This window comes from Callospermophilus lateralis, chromosome 8 (genome assembly GCF_048772815.1).
Source record: "Callospermophilus lateralis isolate mCalLat2 chromosome 8, mCalLat2.hap1, whole genome shotgun sequence".
Lineage (NCBI taxonomy): Eukaryota > Metazoa > Chordata > Mammalia > Rodentia > Sciuridae > Callospermophilus > Callospermophilus lateralis.
Window position 1 is genome coordinate 86,037,322 of NC_135312.1, and position 15,898 is coordinate 86,053,219.

At 42.0% G+C, this 15,898-nt stretch overlaps 1 protein-coding gene and 1 long non-coding RNA gene across 5 annotated transcripts in view; one reads left to right on the plus strand and one right to left on the minus strand.

Annotated features, from left to right (window-relative positions):
* Lef1 (lymphoid enhancer binding factor 1) overlaps positions 1 to 13,573 on the plus strand; it is a 115,703-nt gene extending 102,130 nt beyond the window's left edge. Inside the window, exons 12-13 of one of the 3 annotated variants that reach the window (XR_013092167.2) lie at positions 1,455 to 6,687; positions 12,389 to 12,472. Coding sequence is in view for 1 of the 3 variants with exons in the window: in XM_076864675.2 (XP_076720790.1) it covers positions 12,389 to 12,468 (80 nt within the window). In the remaining 2 variants the exon portion in view is untranslated. Of the gene's footprint in view, positions 1 to 1,454; positions 6,688 to 12,388 lie in introns of all 3 variants that reach the window. The other 2 variants (XM_076864675.2, XM_076864676.2) reach the window with 2 other exon arrangements.
* LOC143406087 (uncharacterized) lies at positions 6,497 to 15,898 on the minus strand. 2 transcript variants are annotated; one of them, XR_013092169.2, is made up of 3 exons: positions 10,762 to 15,898; positions 8,705 to 8,850; positions 6,497 to 6,636 (listed from the first exon to the last, which is right to left on the minus strand). It is a non-coding gene; the product is annotated as an uncharacterized LOC143406087 (long non-coding RNA). The 2 variants fall into 2 exon arrangements; XR_013092168.2 differs by having other exon boundaries at positions 8,705 to 15,898.

The following is a 15,898-nucleotide window of genomic DNA, read 5'->3' on the forward strand; positions in this document are numbered from 1 at the left end:
ACTTCCTCATAGAAATCTCCCAACAGAGATTTCAGTACCAAATAGATCTGCATTTCAAATCATCTGTCTAAGCCATATACTTCAGCTTTTAAATCTTTTTTGTTTCCCTCATCTGTAAAATGGGAATAATGCTACCTCCCACCCTTGGTGGTTGATGGGTAATGAATGCCTCTGGTAGTAATATGTCTCTGCACACACTTGGAGCCCAACAGTTTCTTCCTCTTCCCTAGGGTCAGTGGCCCTCTCCTCTGAGAAACTTTCTTGATCTTCATTCTGGCTCCTCAGGTTTCTCAAATCCCATCACATTACCTTATATCAACTCTTCTAATCTACCCTCACTGTGCAAAACTCTCTTAACACCAAGTTAGCTGACTTTTCTCCCAGTGAAAATACCATCTCTTCACATGGGTGTCCATATAACACATCCAAAAAATAAAATGGTCACAAATGATGACCACATTTAATTTAACTTACAGCTATTGTTTGGGGTCTTCTGCTGAGCTGGCTTACTTAGCTCAGGTTTTTAGGAGCACAGAGATGATCTTACCATAGCCCTCCCCAGGGGCTCTTCACCTCAAAAGGAGTCAATCTAGTAAAAAGCACACACTTTGTATTTTTTTTTATGTTGTCCTTTTCATTACTGACCTTTTAGTCCTTTCTGTGTCCTGCCTATACAAGGAAGACCCTCAGCAGTGCCATGTGCCAAGGGCTGCTGCTTAGTGATATACTCCATGTTCTGTTTGCACCAGAATCTTTAAAGCCAACTATTTCTTTTACAAATCATGCAAAAATATATTTAAGTTCCTGAGAGTTTTGTATTTGATTTGGTGTTCTTCATAAATAGCATCATTTATTTTGATGCAAAAGCTTCAGCTGAGTCTATCCTACATCCCGTGTATGTGTGTGTTACTAGTATTGAATCCAGTGGTACTCTACCACTGTGCTACACCCTCAGCCCTTTTTATTTTAGATAGTTTCTCAGCCTGGCTTCAAACTTGGATCCTCTTGCCTCAGCCTCCCTGGTAGCTGGTATTACAGGCGTGACCCACTGCCCCTAGCTCATATACCTCTTCTTTTAATAACAAGTCATTGCTATGATTGTGCTTTTTTTTTTTTTTTTTTTTTTTTTTGGTCACTTACTTTTTCTAAAGGTTATGGTGTCCTCTCTATACAGAAATACAAAGCCCCACCCCCCCAAAGTGTTCTCATCAAGCCAGCAGCCACTGGGTGAGGCTCCGGTTGTGGCCTCCCTTCGTCAGACCTCTAGCGTTCCTCTCCCTCTCTTTGCTAGGTCAGTTATGCACCCTTGTCCCCACACCATCCTGTTGTAAAGAGCAGGACTGCCAGTCATTCCCGTAAGAGTGATGAATCAGAGAGGAGCTCAGATTTGCATTTAGAAAGATTTCAATAAATTGGAAATGACAATTGTTCCTCTGCCCTTTTCTTTGTTTTAGGAATTCAGAAGCTTTTCCATGTGTGTAGTGTCTGGCTTTTTTAGTCATCTTTCAACATTGGCTGAGTATCTAGTAAATTCCAGGTAGAATCATAAGTCCTGGAAATGCAGCGCTGGATGAGTCAAAGAAGGGCCCTGCACCCCCTGTGCTCACTGCTTTGCTGTGAGGATAGTGGATCAAAAATAAACAGGGAAATTTTAAGTGGCTTAAGATTAAAAAAGGGAGTGACCTGGAGGTTTGCTTTATGTCGGTCAGGAAAAGCTCCTTTGAGGAGGGAACACTTGGAAATGACCATGGACAGTGATAGGGCATTCTCCTCTGGAACAGAGCAGGGCAAAAAAACTGACAGACAAGGGTGAGACAGTGTCGTGCCGTGGACTGCGTAGACTGGGAGCAAGGCCCTCAGCCGTCAGCTTGGGCTTTCTTGGGCTTGAGCTGGAGGGTGAGATCCCTGGCTGCTGCTCCCCCAGGTCCCATTGCCTGGTCTGCACTGCCTCCTGGTGCAATTAAGGAGATGCAGGTCTCCCTGTTGGCTATTTGTGGTCTCACTGTGAGTGGTTCTGTATAACCTTCCAGCATTGGTGGTTTTGGCAACGGCTCAGACGTGGTGTTGTTCACTCTCTGTACAGATCATCTGTGCCCTTTCCCCTCCAGAGTGGCTGCCTTGTGTCCTGGGGGCTCAGGAGTGTTAGTTTGGAGGTTTGGTTTTCACTGTGGAATATAGCTCCCTGTTTGCCAATCTACAGTACCTCTAGAGCTGACAACATCTTACATACAAGCCAGGGACAGAAAAAATGGTTGATCAGAATGAGTCCTGTGAAGAGTGAGGTGAATCTCACATGGCTGCTTTTCAGTTCTGAGGGGAAGATGGCAAATAGAGGTGAAGCTAAGGGAGTCCTGGGCCCAGCAGGAGACAGTGTTGAGAGGGTTTATCCTTCCATGTACACAGCGAAACTTAACCCTATTTTTGTGTCCTTGAAGAAAATTCCTATTAAATGAGAAAGATCTTTGAGCTTAGATCTCAGTATATATAGCTCAAATTCTTAAAAAACAAAAACAAAAACAAAAAACCCTCTAAAAACTTGGGTCTCCATGAACCCTCTAAAAACTTGGGTCTCCATGCCTTAAAGATATCTGGGTTTCATCTAATGCTCTCATGGTTCGGGGGGGAAATTCTGTTGCCGTTGCCTCATGTAGCCCGATGTGGAAGTTGGCCTGTCAAGCAGATCCTCAGACATCCACCTTTGTTCCTATCTCCTTGTGTTTCTACTTTGTTGCACTAGAAGAATAGACACTCAAGTGAAATCAGGTTGAAACAAATTCCGGTTAGCCCAGCCTCAATTTCCGAGAGACCTGTAGGATAATGGGTTCCATAAACATCACCCCCTAGGTTGTAGGTGATTCCCCAAGCTGTGGGATCTTTTGAATAAGCCAGATTCATCCTTTCAGAATTTTGGATTAATCATGGGATGCTGGGAGCCCAGGACCTTAGGGAATGAGAGTGCACACACTCCACAGAGTCTGTTGGAATCACAGAAACCAATCATTTGTTTGTTAGCTCTGCAAACAACCAGTGAGGGCCTCCTGCAAGTAAGGACCTGCATTAGGGGGCTAGGGATGTAGCTCAGGGGTAAAGTGCTTGCTTAGTATGTGCAAGGTTCTGGGTTTGATCTCCAGCACTACAGGCAATTAAAACAAAAACAAAACAAAAGAAAAACAAAAAACTGCACTAGGTAGGGGAGCAGGGGGGAATACTGCTAAGTGAGTGAGACCCTACCCTGCTTGGGGGATCCTCCAGTTCTTAAGAGATACAGACATATGAATGGATCATTATAAAATAATACATTTCATCCTGTGAATGAGTTTTATATAGCACCTCATATAAAAATAAAGAGAATTAGCAGTATGTAAGTCAGTGAGATCAAGGAAGGCTTCCCAGAGCAGATGGCACTGGGCTATGAGGTTGGGGAGGGATTGTTGGGTTCAATAGCACAGTGATTGAGTTGCTATGAGTTTCTAGTATTTTGATACATGTTTGACTTGGAACATATAACATCTCAAGAGATGGTCAGAGGCCAGAGATGATTATCAAATATTCAACTTCCATTTTTTTTCCTGACTTAATCAAGATTAATAAGGAATTAAGCAAAGAACTAGAGATCTTGAAACATTGAGAAAAATGACCACTTGAGTAAAAAAACAACTTTCTAAATCACTTTATAAATATTTCCTTTAGCAAAGCAAATACAAAAAGCTATCATCTCAAAATTACAGAAATTGAAAAGATATTTTCAGATACTTTGATGTATTACCTTTGATGATGTAATATCAAAGAGTTAATTTAAAAGTAGAAAGAAGCTATGTTTGGAAGGCAGAAAAATCCTCTGGTTAAACATAGAGACACACAGACACACCTTCACACTGTGTTTTTTGGCTTTGGCATAATCTTTATCTTTGTAGACCTGTTAAACTAAATGAAGAACTATAAGGTGTTTTTTACTAAGTAAAAAGTTGAGCCTTTTTTGCCCTGGGGCTGAGAGCTGTGTGGGAGAGCTAATTGCTGAGTGCAGTATAGAATACAGTAGGTAATTGTGCCTTGCTTGGATTTACATCTTTAAAAAAAAAAAATTGCTTGTAGCTTCCATTTGATGATGGTGATTAAGAACCTGATGAGGTGGTTGGGGCTTGGAACTTGGGGCTCCTGGGTTCCATGAAGCCTCCCACAGAGCAAACCAGTTGCAGAGTCGAGACAGACATCTGCACTGGTGGAAAGACTAACCTTGATGGTCTGCCAGGAGCTGCCCTGGACCCTAAGAGTTAAAGAGAGAAAATATTTCCAGTGGTCTTATTGAGAAAAATGCTTATTTTCTATAAAAGTTTTGAGGCCCACCCTAGTAAGTTTGACACTTTTTCCTAACCTTTGCTCAGATTCTGCTCCATTAGTATGAATGTCATAACCCACACTAGGTATCAATAAGCTCCTGCATGTCTGCTTCTGGGTTGGTATCTTTAGCTAGAAAACAAAGCTGTTTCTTAAAAACAGTAAAATTTGAAAGGAATTTAGAGATAACAGGAGAAATCTTAAGGCTTGTCCCAACTAGAAAGTGAAAAAATGACATCCTGTGTTCCATTTTTCATTTTGTAACACATATAGGGAGCACCTGATATGGAATTGTTACTAAACAAGCAGAAGGTCTCAGTGGATAAGAACTTTGGGGAAGGGAGCCTAAGTCTGGGATGGATGGCTGTCACGTAAGGGAGAACCAGGTGTGGCATGCAGCAGCAGCAGCTCCTATGGGGCCCAGTTGGCATCTCATGGGAACACATCTGCACCCTATTCAGCAATGTCCTTTAAGTAGAGGCCCAGCCACAGGGCACCTTTTTCCTGTCACTTTCTTATAGTAGTTAAACCCTACAAGAGACTGCTGGTATGTTTTTGCCTTGCTTAGGATTGCCAGCTCACTCGGCCCAAGAGATGGAGGTCTCCTAGCCCAGAGGGCTCCCTAATGACTCCTTCCTTGGGGAGGTTCCAGGCTGAAGGGTAGCTTACCTGCATCTTCCCTATTACGCTTGTGTTTATAAATCCTTGTTGTTATACCTGTCACAGATTAGTAGAAAACTTGTAGAGAATCCACAAGGCAATGACACTTGATTAAATGTGCCTTAGAAAATTTGGACATCTGACAAGTAAGGTCAGACTCGGTCACATTGTCTTAAAAAGAGGTGGCAGCATAACAACACAGTATGGCTAGACTAAATTATGTGCAGGCTATATGTTTTCCAGTTCTGGAAGTTTGTTGAGGATGCTGTATATGCACTCCTATGATGGAGCCTTTGGATAGAAAATTCAACCAGACCTCTGCTGGTCTCACCAATGGTGGATTTTAAACGTGTGTGGGAGTGGGGCAGAAAATTCCAAAAAGCAAAACTTGAACTTGCCACATGCTGAGCACCATGTGGAATCTGTGAAGTTGATGTGCTTTGGTCTCTCACCACCTCAGGGGTCCTCCATCTTTATTCAATACTCATTGTTGGAGCATTATTTGCCGTGCATCTCCTTCGGGCACTACGTAGTTAGCATCACTATGTAGTGATGAATGCATCTATATCAAAGATGTATGTACTGTTTTCCTTGTCATTATTGCCAAAATAATACAGTATAATTATTTTCATAGCATTTAAGTTGTGTTAGGTATTAAAAGCATCTAAAGACGATTTCAAGTTTATATGAGGACATTGGCTGTATGCAAACATTATAAGCCATTTTATTTGTGGGGCTCAAGCATCTGTGGGTTTGGTATCCATGGTGGGTCCTGGAACTCATTCAACAGTGGAAGCCAAGGGGTAACTGTACCAGAAACCTTTATCTACAGTAGCTTAAGGAGATGGGAGTATTGATTTTAGGGATACAGAACATCTTGCAGACAAGGACAATACATTTGGGGTAGAGAGAGGCTTGGAAAGCTGTTCCTGCCACTCTCTGAAAGTGACTTTCTCAGTTCTTAGAGCTGTATGTCCTGAGTTCCCACATTTATGTGTTGTTGTATCAATACTGCTTGGGAATCAATATCAATGCCTCTTTGGGAGAGGATGACTCTTTCAAATTTCACAGAAGAGAATCTCATGAACCCAGATTGGGTCAAACTTGTCACCCAGTCCAGAATCAACTCGCTAGAAGAGAGGTCACATTGTACAAAATGGCTCTCAGAGGCTTACTACTTCTACCGTGGGTATGTTGAGGTTGGAATAACTTAGAGGGAACTTGGGCAGTTCCTAGCATGTGTCTTTGATGGCTTACTGAGAACTGATCATTGGGGTCTGTCAGATTAGCAACAAGGCAGTTGTAGTATCTGGATAGCTGTGTGTTAATGAAGGAATTGAGGGAGAGTCATACATACTGGTGAAAGTTTCTTTTTTATTAAATGTCTTCTGCAGTATCTGTCAATTCTTTTTTTTTTTTTTTTAAAGAGAGAGTGAGAGAGGGGAGAGAGAGAGAATTTTAATATTTATTTTTTAAATTATCGGCGGATACAACATCTTTGTTTGTTTTTTTTTGTATGTGGTGCTGAGGATCGAACCCGGGCCGCACGCATGCCAGGCGAGCGCGCTACTGCTTGAGTCACATCCCCAGCCCTCTGTCAATTCTTTTTCTCTCCTTAATGATCAAGTGTGGTTCAGCTGCCTTCGGAAACAGAAATAGGGAAACAGACACTCAGCAGGCAAGGCTGATCAGGTACCATTAAAAAAAAAAACATACCTGAAGGGAGGAAAGTGCAGGAGAAACAAAAGACCCCCTCCTTGAGACTCAGGATATTTATATTGTTCAGAACTCCCTAAAAGTGAATTAAGATCAATGCATTAATATAATTTATAGAATAAAAAAGGTTTTTTGATGAATTTTGTTCATTAAAATGTTTTTATTGCTGAGCTGATGACTGGAACTTTGGGAAAATGATTTCCTGCTGGATCAAACATAGAATTTTAAAAAACAATTTTGGATGCAACTCATAACTATTGAGCACATGAAATTAAGTATTAATACTTCATGCCTCAATTTATGGGGCATATAATACACCTATAGTATATTCTAACAAGGAGTTTGGTGGGTTGCCACTGTTTTAAAATACCTCAGATAATGCAGAATTTTTTAAAAATGACTTTTTGTAATTTTTCTATGTCTCTCTGCTTTCTGGTACTATTCCCCTTCCACATAGGAATTTGTTCCCTCAGATCTGCTCTGAAGGTTTAGGCACCAGAAAATGAAGCTTAACTTAATATGTAAGTTAAACAGCATAGGGCGCATTCTAGTAAGAGGGTAAAATGAGCTACTATTTTGTGCATGAATTTCATGAGGTCACTAACACCTTGAGGCTTTTTAGCTTCCTTTTTCTCAGCTACAGTCTCTATAACTGAAGCCACCCAGAACTTGTGGGAGCTTTAGCAGATGAATTTCATCCCCTTTGACAGAATGAAAGAAAAATTGAAAGCAGTTCAGCTGAACAAGAGTGCTTGCTTTTTTACTTAATTCATATTTAGCCTGAAGTTTTCTACATTTTTAGGTATTCTCTCTTCATCCCCTCAATGCATTGAGGCCCTTAATATCTCCATCTTATACATGAGGAAACTGGGGTTTTATGTCTGAGTAACTTTTCCGAGATAACCTGGTAGAGCCAGGATTCTCACCTGACCCAGGACCATCTGCCCTAAGGGTTCCCCTCCCTACATTATTTGTGCATTCACATATGCATGTGCACACGCATGAAAGCAGAAATACTGTTTTGAAAATAAAAGGTAAGAATGTTTTGATCCTGTTGCCTCATTTCTAGGAAATGTAGTTAGCATCTTTCCGGTGGGAGAACTTCCCTTACATTGAGAGAAATGTGGACTGGATAAAGAATTTGGAGGTGGGTCTGCCTAGTTAGTTGTCCTCTTGATATGCTTTGAGGCTGTCTTATTCAGAAGTCTGCTCAAGAACATGGCTTCCGTGTCTGGTGGTAGGAGAAGGTAGTAAGTCTGATGTCCTGGAACCCTCGCCTCCTCATAGGCTGTACATCCTATGGATGGATCAGGACTATCATAGATATGGATGGAAACCAGAAATTGCCCTGGAGTTACAGTCTGTCTGTCACAGGCCTATTTCAGTCATCTCGACATGACTGATGGTCATAATTCACTTGTGAGTAATTACAGGGAGAAAGCTTTGTAGACTCTGTCAACCTAAGTTTTCATCTGACCTGAATCCAAGGACAGGGCTAATAGTCCCAGCTTTTCTCCCTCCTCTGGCTTCTGGAAATCTGCTTCAGAGCTCTGTGGTTAGGGACTGACTGGTCCTGAACATGGGACTAAATCAGCTGCAGAAACAAAACTTTTTAAACCTGCATCACTAGATGTTTTCATTCTTCCTTTTGTCAACCACTGGATCATGTTACTACCAAGGAGCTAAAGCTGGCTTGTGTAGGTTATGGTTTGAATCTTAGGAGATTTATATTTCAAAACTTACTGAAGTGTTTGGTTCTCTTTATCACTAGCTTTTGATCAGATCGTGATATCTGGGGGTGGCTGCAGTGTTCTAGATATGTATCACCTCCGCTAGCATCAAGGTACTGTGGCCAGAACAGAGGGAAGGTAGGAGGAAGAAAAGAAGAAAATGAATGATAATTTAGCTCCCAGATATGGTGGCAAGGATCTGCCACCTGTTGGATGGATGACTTAGCAAGTTATTCAGCTGCATGCAGGCTTGATTTCCTTACCTGTAAATGGGTATGAACATGCAGAGCCATCCTGGTGATGACATGAAAATCATTTGTGTGAAGTCTGTGTCCCCATGCCTGGTGCATCAGCACTCAGCAGACACTGTTTTTCTTCCTCTTTACAAGCTTCTCATAGACGAGGCCACCTTGAAATCAACAAGGCAAATGGCCCAAGTGGAACCAGGAGGCCTGCAGACTGGCCCAGCACTGCCATTCCATGGGTCTCCTTGGGCCAATCACTTTATGACCTTAGGCCTCCACTAAAAGGACAAGATCAGACTGGCTCTGTCATGCCTGTTTCCCGCTCTGGAAGCCTGTGCTTCCCTTTCTTCACACACACATAACATTGTGCAACAGAGGAGTTCACGCCCTTGGATAACAGGCTTTTGTCAGTTTTCCCCAAGGCAGAAAAACAGGCAGTTGGCATGAGGTGTGTGTTGTGCTGCTGTGAACCAATTCTTGCAGTTAAAATCTGTCTCTTCACCTCTCACAAAACTAATCTCTATCTCTCCTCAAATTCCATGTCATAGCTAAGAACATTTTCAGGTTCCTGCTCCCTGCTAATAGCAACTGGGAGTGAGGTGGAGGGGGAAAAGGCCTTTTATTCTAACTCACTTTTTTTTGGTTCCTCACCAATTCTGAACAAGTGAAATTATACAATATTGTGGCAGAAGTTGAATTTTGTCTCCAGAGCCCCGCTCTGCTGCGCCTGGCCTAGCCTGGCCAGCCTCTGTTGACCCAGTGAGCCCCAGGGGGTGGGGCATGCTGGGAGACCTCCCTATCCTGCCCCCCTCTCAACCTCAGGCTTCACTGGTAAGCAGAAGACAGCCTGGGGAGGCTGGGCTACAGGACCCCCATAATATGGTCTGGCCAGCTACTCAGCTTTTCATGGAATTTCCCCCTCCCCCTTTCTTCACTTCTTTTTTGTCAAGGCCTGAAAGCTGGGGGTCATTGCTCTTCACCTCCTCGAAACAGGTCTACCCTTGAAATATATGGATTTGCCTGCACCATTCAGGCCATGCTTGGATTCCTGGTTCCAGTTGGTTAGTGAGATGTCTTGCCAGTTTTGGAGCATGGTCCAAAAGCAGTAGGGTTCCAGTTTGGGTTGGGGACCTGTGCTTAACCCACTACATAGATGGTCACATGGTGACTCCTAGTGGAAGGACTCTGGGCCTTAACATACAGAGGATGGGACTTGCTGCTCCCCCTTTGAAGCCAACCTGCAGCCAGAGCAGTAATTGATGGATTTGATGGCGTGGACTTTGCTGGTAGGTTGGGCTGTGTTGGGGCTTGCCTGGCCCTGCCCAGCCCCTGCCACAGCACCCTCTGAAGCCTTACATGTGGGAAGTCTCCAGTCTCTGAGCCTCATGCCTGTGGTTTCTTGAAAAGAATCTTGGTTTGAGCCATTCTATATCTGTCAGACAACACTGTAAAGCCCCATTTCCCCTATCTGGAGGTAAGAGTGAGTCCACCGTGAGGACCCTGTGTCTCCACAGAGTGACCAAGGACAAACTGCCTGTTGGACAGCGAGCACATTTCTTCACAGCTTTTTTAAGCACTGGTACACCACTGGCAAAGTGCCCCTGGAGGGAATGAGGTGATTTTTGGAAGGCAGTGGAACAGAGGTTCTCCAAAGCCAACTTTTCATGAGGATATTTGCAAGGTGACACTATGGAATGATGAAATAATGGGTGCAAAAATATGATTGTAGAAGGGAATGACTTTCTAGGCAAGTTGTCGTGTTTGTCTTAATTATGTTGTCATTTATACTCAAGAATGGGGGAAGGGAAGCATTTTTAGGTGTGAGGCAAGGAGTCAGGATTCTGGGTAAGTAGGAAGCATCTGGTGTTATAGACTGGGAAGTGTAAAGCTCTGATTCAGAGTGGGGGTCCCAGAAAGTCTACCACAGAAATATCAGTCAGCCTGCAGCTGAGGGTAGGGACAGACCTCATGGAGGGACAAGTTGTTTCAGTGACAGACCTTCCTGACTGTGAGTGGCTAATTTTGAATTACAGCAGCTTGTTTCAGGCCCAAAGCCCAGGACTTCAAGGACATACCTTATTTGGAAACTCAACATTTTCATGTCAGAGAGGACAGCCTTCCCAGGAAGGACAACCTGGACGAAGCCTTTGATAATCTGTGATGCAAAAAGTACAGTGTAAATAGGAATCTGTGGGCAGCCCCACCGCCCATCTCAAGCTCTGCTGAAGTCCTTGGAAAGGTGGGGTCCTTGGGAGCTCTTTGATCCTCCTGAGTGAAGAGGGATAGGTCCCCTCCTATTCAGTTAAAGAAAAAAAAAATGCTGTACTATGTTTTCTGTCGAAACAAAGGTTAATTTTAAAGAATAGGAATTAGAATTGTCACTGAAGTTCACCTCCTCAGTTGAGACTAGTTTCTCGTAGTATTCATTTTGTTTTTATTTCAGTAGCTACCTAGGTACACAAATAGTGTCTTCACATTTCAGATCAGGCATTTTTAGAGAGACTGCTGGTAGTAATTGCAGTAATATTAGAGAACATGCTCACAGGCTTGGTGTACTTAAGGTATCTAAATGTCTGGGGCAAACTACTGCTAACAGCAGCCTGGGGACAGATCCACAGCCCATCTATAGATCACTGTCCTGTGGAAGAGCCTTCCAGAGTTGTGTGTTCATTATTAAACAAATAATAATAATAATGTTTCTCCTCCAATTTCTCTTTACATGCAAAGCATACAGAAGCCCAGTCTTATGTAGAATTAATTGAGAGGAAACTTGTGCTTGTACTGAGGATGCCACCATAGTGAGAGATGGGCTCATATGAGGTCATGCGGACTCTGGATGAAGTGCTCTGCCTTCTCTGGTCCTCAGTGGCCAGACGGAGCTGTGGGGGGAATGCTCTGCACTGTGGCATAATGTTCTGTTCTTTTGCTTTCATCTCTTCTCCTTATGTTAAATTTTACTTTTCATCACTTTTTAACATCTCAAATCATTATATCATTTTGAGAATGGGGTTTTCCTTTTTGAAAGTCATCATTGCCACCAGTATCTAGCAACAGTTACTTTAAAATATTTGCTGAGGGTCTGTTCCCAGGCTATCATTAGAGAAGTTACAGGTTATGGGGGGAAAAAAAAACAGTCCTGAGGATAGCATCACCTGAAGGAAAAGTGGAGAGGTTTAGGTGCCTTAACTGTGACTGAATGGACACAGTACATCCAGTTTGTGTTGGGCTTGCTATTGAGGGAGTTGGTGACACATCTGATAATTTGAATCTGTTTTATCCTGCATAGAATCTTACAATGGCTCCCCTCAGTGGACTGAAACCACCAAACACTTGGGAAAGACAAACCTTTCCCTGGTTTGGCTGTATTGCCCACCTTTCCAATTCATGTTTGGCCCCTTCCTATTGGTGTTTTTAAATGTGTTGTGTAACCATGACCCAACATATTAAATACCTCTCAAGTCACATCCCTGTACATACACATACCATGGAGCTAAAAGTAAAATGTTCAATACACTATACTTTGTGATATAATTCTGAGGGGTTTTGGCTACCATAGGGCAATCCATTTTAGCCATCATCAAAGCAACAAAATGAATGAATTAAAGCCTACATATGCTGTATGTAATAAAAATTATTTACAACAGTCTTTTAAAGGCCAGTGGCAAATTCATATTAATAGCATTTCATTTGTTTCTTTCCGAGGTGGAAAACGAAGCTCATTCCCAACGTGCAAAGCCAAGGCAGCGACCCCAGGACCTCTTCTGGAGATGGAAGCTTGTTAAAACCCAGACTGTCTCCACGGCTTGCCCAGTCGACCCCAAAGGAGCACTGACACCAACGTTACCCTGAGGTCATTGCTAGAGACGCTGATCCATAGAGACAATCACTGCCAACTCACCTTTTGTCTACTGCAAGAGCCAATTTCCAAAAGAAAGCATAAAAAGGTTGTTTTTTAGGAAAAGAAATTAAAAAGCACATGAGAATGCTAGCAGGCCCCGGTCAGCTGAGCAGCTTTTCTCCCCTCGTCTCTGAGTGCACGTCCCAGAGCATCTTGCATCCATACCTGTACCTTTTGGCAAGGACAGTAACTTGGCTGCGTGTGCCTGCCACGCGCAACTGGAGCCAGCAACCAGCACATCCATCAGCACCCCAGTGGAGGAATTTGTGGAACAGTTCCCCCTTTATTTCTGTCTTCATTTTTCTTTCTCTTCCTTTCTCCTAAAGCTTTTATTTAACAGTGCAAAAGATCAATCTTATGTTTGCTTCTTTTTTTTAAAACTTGAATTTTTAAAAATTACACTTCTTAGTTTTAATTTTCCTGTATATTTTGCTAGCTATGAGCTTTAAAAAAAAATTCAAAGGTCTGGAAAAGTTTGAAATAAAAACAAAATGAAAAGAAGCCTCTTCTGGGACATCTTGTCTAATAAGTGGCTTCTCTGTGAATTGCCTGTAATGAATAATGGCCTCTCTGTCCTTGTAAGGTGTTCGATAGAGCTAAATAAACATAATAGCCAAATCCACTGTTGGTAGCAATTGGCAATCCTATTTCACTTTTTCTTCTTTTTTTCTTTTTTTAAATGGTAAACCTTAACAGATACTGTCAGCAGACTGGTTTGCAGTGAATTTTCATTTCTTTCCTTTTCACTCCCTTGTTGTAAAAAGCCCAGCACTTGAATTGTTATTACTTTAAATGTTCTGTATTTGTATCTGTTTTTATTAGCCAATTAGTGGGATTTTATGCCAGTTGTTAAAATGAGCATTGATGTACCCATTTTTTTTTTTAAATAGCAAGGCACAGCCTTTGCCCCAAATTGTCATCTAACATTTGTCATTCCAGTTTGAGTTAACGTGCTGAGCATTTTTTAAAAGAAGCTTTGTAATAAAACATTTTTTTAAAAGTGTCATTTTATTAAGAGTAAAGTTCCTGATGATCAGAGTTGGTAATGAACTAAATCTACAGGTTAGGCCAGAATGAGGCTGTGAACAGCAGCAGACCATGTCAGAGGGGTGTTGCTGGCATGGCTTCACCTATCTCCTAGGCCTGCATCCTCAAGAGCAGTTGTACTACTGAGGCCTCCCCTCGTTGCTTGGTATAGATATAAACAGGGTCAGCAGAAAGAAGAGTCACCTGATCCAGATGGTAGTGAGTCCCTTCCTGAAGACAAGCTGTTTCCTCTTCACAACTTGCAGGTTTCCAGCCTGGGCTCCCCAAATCATGGGGTCCCCATGGTGAAGGAAAGTCTTCACCCAGCTCATCTTCCCAGGCAGCATTTTCCCAGTCATAATTTTACCATAAGCTTTTGTTAAACTAATGTGTAAGTTGGTATGTGATGTAGCAAAAACATTTTAAGTTTGAAACAGTATTTCATGGTCTTCCACAGTGGTTTTCTACACCTTGAGCTACTTTGGGAATCACTGATACCACCGGTCTAACTTAAATCACTTGCTGAAATTCTAGTTGTTTCCCTTTTCCACCCTTCAATACAGCTGGGGAACAGCTGGCTACCATACTTGTAATAACCCTCCACATACTGTACTTGAACATTGCCATTAAATCACCCCTCAAATTTCTCTTCTCCAGGCTAAGTAATCCCAATTCCTTGAACCTTTCATCATCAGCCCTTTAATCATTTTCATTACTATCCTCTGGAAACTCTCCAGTTCCTCTTCATTTAGTCCTAAACTTGAACCAGGGAGGGAAAGGGGGGGGCACCTACTTATTATAAAAATTTCATATTATTCAGGGCTAGCTAGGACTTCATTTGAAAATTGTCTCTGTTTTCTTAATGTACATGAACTGAGTAGGAAAACAATCTAAAGCTGCCACCATGATTTTTCTGGGAGTTAACTAGAAAATCTAAACAAAATGGTGCAGGAGGCGTCATTGGAGTGTTACTTTTGGTGGGAGAAAATAAAAAGATTGTAGCTCTTCTGGGCAATAAGTACCTGTTTAACAAGGAAACTGATACCAAGATACAAACTTTTTTGACTCAAGACTTGGCTAAAGCCCACTCAACTCTTCTCTCCCTTGGTTCCTTGAACTTTGCACATTTTTTGACTCACAAAAAGCTGAATATACAATATTAAAAGAAATGGGTTTTTTGACCCCTGAGTCAAGTTTCCTTCCACAAGCTTGGTCCTGTCCTAGTTTTCTATATTTGTTCAAGAATAATTTTCCCTAAATAGTTATGACGTCATTGCACAGGGCCATTCCTGGCCATTCTGCCAAACTTCTGAATTCTGCCAGCAGCAGTACTGAGGAAGGAGAATCAGGGGTTCCCCAAGAGACATGGACCAAAAAGGGTGGCTAATGAGAGGGACTCTCTTCTGGCCACCACTTCCGTTTGATCTTGAAGTGATCTGGCTCCATTCCCTGCAGCAAACCCAAAGAGTTGAACTATGTGCCAGGAAGAGGAAGATGGGTCAAGCTTCTTTCTGGGAGCTGAGCCTTCTCTGAGGTCACAGCTGGCATGCTGGTCCTTATGAAAGGTTGTTTTCCTCCTGGTTTGAGCTTAGTTGCTAGGGTTGCTGGCAAGTACCTGTTTAGCTTGAAGGGGCCCTCCAACTGTTTGATGTATACAGCTAGCCTAAGTATAATCATTTTTTCCTATAGTTTTATCTAAGTCTGCAACAATATGGAAATCTCCAATAAAAACCCATAAGCAGTAATGAGATGTCTGTGTGGCTTTCCCTTTATAGAAAAGTCATAAGAATTACGTATTGTTCTAACAGGAAAGAGCTTAAATGTCACATGACATACAAGTTGCTTAACAAATTCTACTTAGTGCTTCTACCCCAGAAAAAAAACTACACATACTATATGATTATACTATAATATACATAAATTAATAATTTATGGTTAAACTTGAAAATGCAAGTAAAAAACTGCTGTTCTCTTCCACACATGAAAGCTGAGGGAGTTTTAGGTGCTGCCCTGTGAAACCTATACACACATGAAAATTTCAAATGCTTCTGAATAAAAATTATAAAATTTGCAGGTAAGCATTTTAATATGAATAAGGATGTAATTCTACATGCCATTTAAAAGATAAAAAATAAGATCATTGAGCTTTCTATCATTCCAAAAGCTGCTATTCTAAACTTACATAACTCTCTCGTGGGAAAACTTGCATTATCTTACTCCATAGCCAGGAGTAGATCAGGGAGAATGGGGGAGGAAAGGACACATCAAGAGTAGATATTTAAAATGAA